The sequence below is a fragment of the Geotrypetes seraphini genome, chromosome 10, assembly GCF_902459505.1.
Source record: "Geotrypetes seraphini chromosome 10, aGeoSer1.1, whole genome shotgun sequence".
In the NCBI taxonomy this organism is placed as follows: Eukaryota; Metazoa; Chordata; class Amphibia; order Gymnophiona; family Dermophiidae; genus Geotrypetes; species Geotrypetes seraphini.
In genome coordinates this window covers 27,048,094-27,057,670 of record NC_047093.1, presented here as the reverse complement: position 1 = coordinate 27,057,670, position 9,577 = coordinate 27,048,094, and the positions used below count along the sequence as shown (strand labels likewise).

Here is a 9,577-nt window from a genome sequence, read left to right as displayed (position 1 = left end):
TACTTTTTGATAAAGATTAACTAAATTAAGAAACTAGTTATTTAATTTTTGTTAACTACAAACAAAATTTACAAGTTACATTTGCATTACTATTTACATAGCATGCAGAATTGTTGACAAATTTCCATAGGTGCTATTTTACGCATTAAGCCTTCAATCCAACTCATTTATCTTGCCTTGCCACAGTGCATTACAGTAACTACCCATGTACCGGCTATACATGGTGACAGCCAAACAGACTCTACTGAACTGAAAGAATTGCTTCATAACGGGCTGGACTGTTTTTGCATATTTAAAGGGACTCGTTTGCAAACTCATTTGCATGTACCGTTATCCACTATAATAAAACCCTTATTGCACATGTGCAGTTGAAACTTCGTGCGACCATGATCCCTGATCCATGGTTCCTTGTCAACGCATGTGCAGTAGGAGCCTTCGGCGGTTTGCGACGTGTGTGGTGGTTTCTCTAGCAACAAGCAGGGGATGAGATGAAGGGAGTAATGTTGGAAATTGTTGCAATTAACACTTCTTGGATGAGATCTCTAGGAGGAGTGGATACCAGATCTGGCATGACCAAAGAGGCGCTCTTAGGATCCTGGTGTCTGACTCTGACAGAGTGAGTAGCATTGTCCCTTTGAGAGGGGTCAGAAAAATGCATATAGGACATTGTCTCCCCAATGAAGTAGAAAGGCATCTAAAGCAATAAGATTGGGGGCAAAGAGTCTGGAACAGTATTATGGAAGTTTGCTGTTCTGAGGGGAAGCAAAAAGATCCATGTCTGGTATTCCCCACCGAGAAAAGATGTGGTATAAGACAGACTTGCTGAGAGATCATTTGCGAGGCTGAAGTCTTCTCAATCAAAAACCAAATCAAATCAAAAAATTTACAGAATTTAACCAAACTTGATGAAAATGCCAGAAAATTATAAAAATGAAGAAAAAGCAATAAAATAACGAGAAAGCACAAAAAAGGCTTTATGGATTGATGTACTGAGGAGATACCAAAGATAGTTTCTCTACTATATACCAAAATCCGATCCTTCATCTCTGAGCACACTACCAAAACACTTATCCACACCCTCATCACCTCATGCTTAGACTACTGCAACTCACTACTCTCAGGCCTTCCGCTTAGCCATCTCATCACTCCCCTCCAATCTGTCCAGAATTTGGCTGCATGACTCATATTCCGGGAGAGCCGCTTTACTCACATTAATCCTCTCCCTAAAGTCACTTAATTGGCTTCCTATCCACTTCCGAAGACAATTCAAACCCTTACTAACCTACAAATGCACTCACTCAGCTGCCCCTCACTATCTCTCTTCACTTATCTCCCCCTATGTTCCCCTCCCCGTGAGCTCCGCTGGCAAGTCCCTCCTTTTTGTGCCCTTCTCTTCAGCTGCCAACTCCAGACTCCGTCCCTTCTGCCTTGCTGTGCCATATGCTTGGAACAAGCTGCCCGAATCCCTACGGCAGGCTCCATCTCTGGCAGTGTTAAAGGCCCAGTTAAAAGCCCACCTCTGAGAATGCTTTAGACTCCTAACTTCTCTTACCTTGGGTTCTGCATCCCCACCCCTATATGTCATGTCTGTCTGTCAAGTTAGATTGTAAGTTCTTCTGAGCAGGGACATCTATAAATATCAAAATGTACAGCGCTGCATACGCCTTTCAGTGCTACACGTGATAAGTAGCAGCAAGGCACTGACACATACATGGTATGAGCACTGCCTAAAAATTTAAAATGACTCTGCACTTGGTATTGTCCATACTGGGTTCCATGGATGACGTCACCCACATGTGAACATATGGCTGCTTGTCCTTGAAAAACATGAAAAAAATCATATGCCTTAGGTATGTCTGCATTTATGGAACTGGGAATTTTTGTTTTATATCAATTAATACCATGATTTATGTTGCATCTGTGTTCCACAGTACCCTATGTACCTTTTAATTATAACTCATTTGTACATCATAGAAAAACTGGATGAAAAACTGATGATCTTGCCTCAGTTAAATAGGTCAAGAGAGGACATGTTTAAGGACTTACTGACAAGCATCTTCCTGAAATATGCCCTTTTACTTAAGGTAACCAACAAAAGGGGAAGAAATCTAACACAATTTGCAGTGAGAAGAGCACAAGCCAAAACAAAGAGAACTGCAGGCAGATGTGCAAAGATCATGAATGCGGTTAATACCAAACCAAAGGACCTGACACGGTCCGTGTTTCAGTAAACACGCCTTCATCAGGGGACCCAGGTGGATAAGGTTTCAAATAAAACCCCAAAACAAGAACTTAGCCTTAGAGAGTAGCAGCAACAGCAATGAAAACGATCTCTTTAAAAACTCCACCGTGGCGAAAAAAACCGCATTCATGATTTTGGTTTAATAAATTTAGCCTGCATCTTTGTACATCTGTCTGCAGTTCTCTTTGTTTTGGCTTTTACTTAAGGTTACATGTTCAGTCAAAACCTATTTTTGGTCATCAGATTTAAGTATAGTAGTATCTTTCCAAACTGCTATGGTTATTACACAAACTAGAAAGTTCTAGTGAATTCCAATAAAATATGAAGATAAGCTCTTTACCAGGCAAGTTAGAGATGCTTCCATATATTTATAGAACTTGAAATTCTTCACAGAAATACTGTCAGCATAGCTAACTCATTCACCGTTTGTTCCGATTATTGCTTAAAAAATTCCCCCCAAGCACATGAACTCAGGGTAAGTCAGATTTGACTACAATGAGATGCTGGTGATTTTTTTTTTTGGGGGGGGGTAGGAGGAGACAACGAAAATCTACTTAATTTTGCTCTCTCCACTCTCCCATTCACCTAGTCCTCGTTAATCACCAAAGAGAGTGATTTATAAGTTACTGAAAAGTTCATTTTTTTTGCTCCAATCCATTGGGGGAGCCTTCTTACTGGACCGTTTTTGGTGTACTCTCTCCTTGGCAACAGCCAATGGCACATTCAAGTCCAGCTCAGGATTGGATGTGGTATCAATTTTCTCATGCTTCTCCTAAAAATTAAACAAAGAAATGTGTAAGAAACAGCCAAGTTACTTCCTACTCAACCTTCCACTCCAATTTAGGCAGTTGTTGCATTTGACCATAAACAAAGTACAGATGGTCACTAAATTCATATCTGCTCCATCCACATCTAGCCTTTCAAGGGTTGTTATACAAAGTTTTGCTTTGGATTTCAAATGTAATTTTCCAAAAGTAAGTGCAGATGTCCCCAAATGTAAATATTCTTATCCCAAAGGGCTGGTCAGTTTTGGACATGACAGATTAAAGGGTGAGGTGTCTTGCTAAAGTTTACAAGTATCATTACACATAGTAGCAGGATTTGAACCCTGGTTTTCAGTCTACTCCTCTACTCAAACTTCAACGCATCAAAAACCAATTTTTAAATGATTTGGATCACCTTTATGTTTAAAACTGAATCCTCACTGTTTTCAATGTTTTTAGCCAGTAATGGATGTACTAATTTTTAGTGCTGGGTTTTTGGGTTTTTTTTAAGTTCATTGCACCCTGTATTTGTGGGCTTATTATTTTAGACTACACATTTCATTTCTGAAAGTCATGTGATCTGTCACCTAAGCTCGACTAAGCTAGAGCACCTACTGCTTGAGAAAGAGGCAGCTGGCAAGTTTGCTGCTTTTCCATTTTCATCTCTGATAATTTGTATTGGATTTCAAATTACTGACCTATTTCCTCTTGTTTCAGGTTCTACCTTATAGGTGAAAGCATTTTAAAACACTTTTTGGGATTTTAAGTATGCCTGTGTGTGCATATCTAGGCATTTATTTAGGTCATAGGGAAGATTATGTTCTTACCTCAATATTCTTTCTGGTAGAAGGGTACAGGAGTCTTGACAAGTGGGTTATGTATCCCCACCCATAAGTTTGTGTAGAAGGAATTAAATTTTCTTCAGCTCCACCTCCTGCGCTGGGCTACACTGCACACTCCAGCTCCTCCTCAGTTTGTACCAAAGCACTATAAGAGGAGAAATAAATAGGGGAATACGGGGATTCTCCCCAACATAGCTCTGGGCCCATAACCCAGAGGTCGATGGATCCAAACGACAGAGAAAGTATGGGGCAGGAATTGGGACCTAAATCCTTTTCAATAGCCAATGCTGTTCTGCTCTTTAAATAGTGTTGAGCATCAACTTCAATATAAAACCTTGTACAAATATGGTGCAAAATATGGGAAATAAAAGAAAACCAGGGTGGAACTAAAACCACTTACCTAAATGCAACCAGCATTAACACTGATGGATATCCCAGAGGTGCTCCTCTGACTATACAATTGAGAAGTTACAACACTCTTCAAATACTTCTGGAAAAAATCCAAACTTCTGGATACATATAACTTTCAGACAGAAAGTAGGCTAAATGGAAATTTGACAGAGTGGTCCATCAAGACTCCTGCACCTTCTACCAGAAAAAAGATTAATCGAGGTAAGAACCTAATCTTCCCTTCTGGTGCAAAGGATACAGGAGTCTTGACAAGTGGGACGTATCACAGAAGTCCCTGTGGGATGGGATAGATGAGCCTGCTGTCAGCACTGCAGACTGAAAAGTGGTGTCCATACGTGCTGCCACGTCCACTATGGAAAATTTTATAAAAGTATGGAGGGGTACCATATAAGTGCCCTACAAAACTCTTCAGGCGCTAATCACCCAGGCCTCTGCCCATAAAGCTGCCATACTTCTTGTGGAGTGAGCTTTCAAAGATATCAGTGGCTGTTTACCACAGCCAATGTATTCAGAGGCAATCGCCATGCAAATTCATCTGGATACAGACACCTTAGAGGCTTGTCTTTCCCCACTTGCCAGTGTTTCTTAAAACAAAAAGGTGAGCCAAAAGACAATTCATTCGTTTGTCACTTCTAGATAATGTAGAACTCTAACACCAGCAATTCCAACATCTTATCTTTTTTCTTTGAAGCCATAGCCTGGAACACGGGAAGCTGCATTTCCTGATTAACATGGAAGGCAGACACCACCTTCAGCAAAAACAAGGGAACTGTACTACCAAGTATAACCCCAGCCTCTGTAAGCTGGAAGAACAGCTCTTTGCATGAGTGTGTCTGCAATTCTGAGACTTCTCACTGAGGTGATTGTCAGATCCATCAGAGAAGCCTCCAGTAAAGACTTATGGAGCCTCAGTGAGACTATGTAAAACAATGTTAAGGTTCCAAGCTGGAAAAGGCTGATGAAGGGGGAAGCAACCACAGTGCCCTCTTCAAGAATCTGGCTGCATCTGGGATGAGAAGCTAAAGAAACTACCCACTCGATTCCTAAAGCAGGATAACCCTACCTGCACTTTGAGGGAACCAACTGCCAGACCTTTCGAGACCTGCTTGCAGGAACACTAGGACTACAGTCATTGGAGCTCTCATTGGCTCCACCTGCTCCTGCATTCGCCAGCACTGGAACATCTTCCAGGTCTTGGCATAGACCGCTACCATCACTGAGAGTGTCACTATGACCACTTCTGAGCAGGCCTTTTTCTTCAAGGCCTCTTGTTCAAGAGCCATGCCATAAGCCCAAAGTTTTCTAGGTCCTTTAGGGGCACTGGACCCTGTGAGAGAAGATATGGATGAAGTGACAGTCACACACCTGCTTCTTTGTAATCTAATTAGATGCATGTAAAAAGGGCCAACGTAGCTAATTTGAGGCAACTAGGATTACTAATTTCAAGTGGCTCACAATTCTGTGAAATAAACTGGCCTATCATGGGCCAAAGGGGGAAATATGTACTAGAAGTCTATTCTTCGGCTGAAGACAGACAAGACTCTTGTTGCTGGTCGGCACCATCAGATCGAACATAAGGTCCCACCCACCCCCACTGACATTGAAGGCCTTCTGGGACAATGACCACTCCCCTCAGATACATTGGCTGAGATAGTCTTCCTGCACACTGTCCACTCCTGCTACATTTGCTGCTGACAGCAACTCCAGGTGGACCTCCACCCAATGAAACAGCAATTGTGCCTTTATTCAACGGAGCACTTTTGATGCTTCCTTGTCTGTTGACATATGCCACCAATGTGGCATTGTCTGAGGAGATCCTGACCGTATTGCCTTCCTAGAGTGCTCTGCAACAACCACTGTGCCAAATGGATGGCCCTCGGTTCCAGTCTGTTTATAGACCATTTCTTCTTGGAGGGCAACTAATGCTCTTGAACTAGGTGACCCTTGCAATGGCCTCCCCAGCTGTACAAGCTAGCATATGTCAAGAATCACCCAGAAGGATATGTAGAGAGCTAGACCTTTGTCTAGAGACTCTGGCTGTAGCCACCAATGCAAACTGTGCCACGTGTCCTCCACCCAAGACAAACGCATTTGGAGAGAGTCCCTCTGCGGAAACCAGTGGGACATGTCCTTAGCAGGCACAGATGAGCCTTCACCCAAAGGACAATCTCTATGTGTGCTACCATCAAACCCAGCACCTGCAGACAGTGCCATACCTTAGGCACCTGCATTGCCAGAATGTTTGAAATCTAGCAGGTTAGCTTCACTTTGGTGAAGGTATGAGGTGCTGTCGCTAGACCAAAGGGCAGTACTGCAAACTGGTAATGTTTTCCTAGCACATGAAATCTCAGAAATGTCCTGTGATCCGGAGAGATGGGTATATGCAAGTCAAATCTAGAGAGGCTAGAAATCACCCTGGTGTCACCGCCACAATGACCAACCGAATGGTTTTCATGATGAATTAGGGCACTTTTAGTGCTGCATTGACCGACTTCAGGTACAGGATTGGTCTCCAATCATCTGAGTCTCTTTTGGGAATGACAATATATATAGAATATCTGCCCAAGCCCAATTTTTTCTATTAGTACAGGCTCTAAAGCCCAGATGTCTATTAGCCTTCTCACTGTTGCTCGTACTTTGAACGCTCTCTCCAGTCAAACCTCCTGGGGAGTCCACAAATAAATTCCTCAGGGGACAAAAGAATTTGAGTTTGTATCCTTCGCAAACGATGATGTCTAATACCCAGTGGTCTGAGTGTTATCTGTGCTCAAGCCTCCCAGAAAGCCTATCAGTGGAACTGTGGTTACACACCTGGCGTCATTGGGCCTTTTTGGAGGCTGCTGCTGGGTGGGAACTAGCAGACTGAGACTACTTGAACTGCCATATTGCTGTAAGCTGTAAAAATATCTCTGAGCAGAGGAACCTACCAAGGGCTGACAATCTGAGAACTTAAAAAAATTACCACAGCCTGACCTTCTCAAGGTCTAAGATCTACTGTTTAGCAAAGACTTAGGCCGATGATCTGACACTGGTCATGAGATAGTCCAATCCTTTGCCAAATTTGGCCCTTAAAAAGGTAGCCTGGTCAAAGTGACCTTGGAAGCCAAAATTTCCCACCCACTGCCTATTCCAGAGCATTCTGCAGGTGGAGATTGAATGCAGAAGCCTTGCTTATGACTAAAAATGTCACACAGCATCTGCCACATAATCCACCCCAGCAATAACTGGGAGAGGGGGGAGGAATATCATCCAATGAAGGAATCTTACATAATCTGGTAGGGCAGACACGTGTGCAACATAGGGAACTACTGCTGCCACCTTTAGACCCAATGCCAAGGCCTCAAACATCCTTTTGAGGACTAAATCCACCCTGTGATCCTACACATCCTTTAATATCACTCCCCCTTTTCACTAGGGAGCAAAGTCCTCTTGGTAACCTGCACTACCAAGTAATCCACCTCACTCTGAATAAACATCTGCTGAAAGTCAGGAGCCATTGCCATGGAATACATTTTTGCCATGGCAACTCACAAGGGCCCTCTGGGGCTTCCCATTAGCATCATGTTAATATAAGGATGCAAGGGAAAGAATGTGGTCTGATCCTTAGAACCGCTCATGACAGGACACTGAGCTTTCGGGGTCTGCAGGGGTTCTAGCTTTTAGTTCCACGATTTTATAATAATCTCCAGCAAATCTGCCTGTTTAAAAAGGCAGCACACCATCAGGTCCCTCTCTGATCCAGAGTTGCTACGGTCTTCTGACTGGTGCCTTCCCATGAGACCTGGAATCTTCCAATATTGAAGTTTCATTTGGGGGGGGGATTAATGGAATCTAATCTGAGCCCCAATCTTCCCAGTCCTTTTCTGACTGGACCTATGGATCGTGCGCATGACAATGTGAAAGGGGAACTCCGTCCTGAGATACAACCTCCTGCACAAGCCTTGGCGTGGTCTCAGATGGTGCTAACAGACTCATATAATTTATATAGGTTCAAATATCATACAGGATAAATCCCTGTCCAGGGATCATCTTCGTTTCCTCGAGAGCCCAGGGGTGCTCACGCAATAGTGCTTTACCACAGATGTCGAGTCGCTAATTTCTGGCTCCTAGAGGGGGTTTTGACCCACAGACCAAATCACCTGTGGATCCATGATCCTGGAGGGAGCAGAGGGGGCTAAGCCCATGGCTCCCCCTCCCCCTCGCATGCACCACAGTACATGACACATGGACACTCCCCTCTTTTGGCCACCCAGCGCAAATCTGGCATGATATAGGGATAATTTTGATCCAAATTGAGGAGTTTTTGAGGCAAACAGAGGTAGATTGAGTTGGATTGAAAAATCCAAGATGACCACTGCTACAGCGTTCTAGTGTCAAAAAACAGCCCAGAAGAGCAAAATTATTCAAAAAAATTCAGGGAAGGTTAAAAAAAAAAAAAGAACTGGGGAACCCTAAAGGAAGCCCCAGCAACCCTCAAAAGTGCAATTTAAAACCACCCCGATGTCTCCAATAGGTTACAATAGCCTGTACTCAGTTATTGCAGGATCTGGGACTCCAGAGAAGTATAGAGAAGACGTCTGCCTCAGATAAGTGTATAAGTGGCTCCAAAAGCTTGTATCTTCAGGCTGTCAGTCAAACCAATAAATGTGACTGACCTCAAACCTCCTAGCTCCATGCGTGTTGATGGGGGAGGGAAACGCAGTCGGCACCCAATAAAGCCCTCAGGACTGGCACAGGGCCACACAGCCTGCACTCATGCACTGGATGGCCACGAGTGAACTCTGCTATGATGGGAGTAGTCCCTGAGCCTCCAAATTGTTACTGCAGGCTGGCTGGGCAAGTTCTCCCAAGGGTTGCCCTGCTAGCTACAGACAATCCAAAGAGTCTATGTCTTCTTGCAGTCAGAGCTGTCCCAGGAGCACTTGGAACCTCTGCAGCACCAAAAGCTTCACAATCCGGATAAAATACCCCAAAACAATAAAAATTATCTTGGAGCAAATCAGAAAACTACCTTCCAACTCATGTGTAGAAGGCAAAACTGAGGAGGAGCTGGAATTTAGCCCAGAGCAGGAGATGGAGCCAAAGAAAATTTAACTCCTACACAAACTCATAGGTGGAGATACATAACCCACTTGTAAAGACTCCTGTATCCTTTACACCAGAAGTGGGGTTTTTAAATGTCCAATTAAAAACATGATGTGATTTGGTATAATAGTAGGGTTCTTTTTGATCTAGAGTGAAAGCACAGTTACTTACCGTAACAGGTGTTATCCAGGGACAGCAGGCAGATATTCTTAACGCATGGGTGACGTCACCGA

At 43.5% G+C, this 9,577-nt stretch overlaps 1 protein-coding gene across 2 annotated transcripts in view; it reads right to left on the bottom strand.

The window, feature by feature from the left end:
* Positions 1-2,705: 2,705 nt before the first annotated feature.
* SLC9A3R1 (SLC9A3 regulator 1) overlaps positions 2,706-9,577 on the bottom strand; it is a 67,495-nt gene continuing 60,623 nt past the window's right edge. For both annotated transcript variants that reach the window (XM_033961318.1, XM_033961319.1), the window contains exon 6: positions 2,706-3,014. In XM_033961318.1, coding sequence (XP_033817209.1) covers positions 2,859-3,014 — 156 coding nt within the window. In that variant the 3' untranslated portion in view covers positions 2,706-2,858. The remainder of the gene's footprint in view (positions 3,015-9,577) is intronic.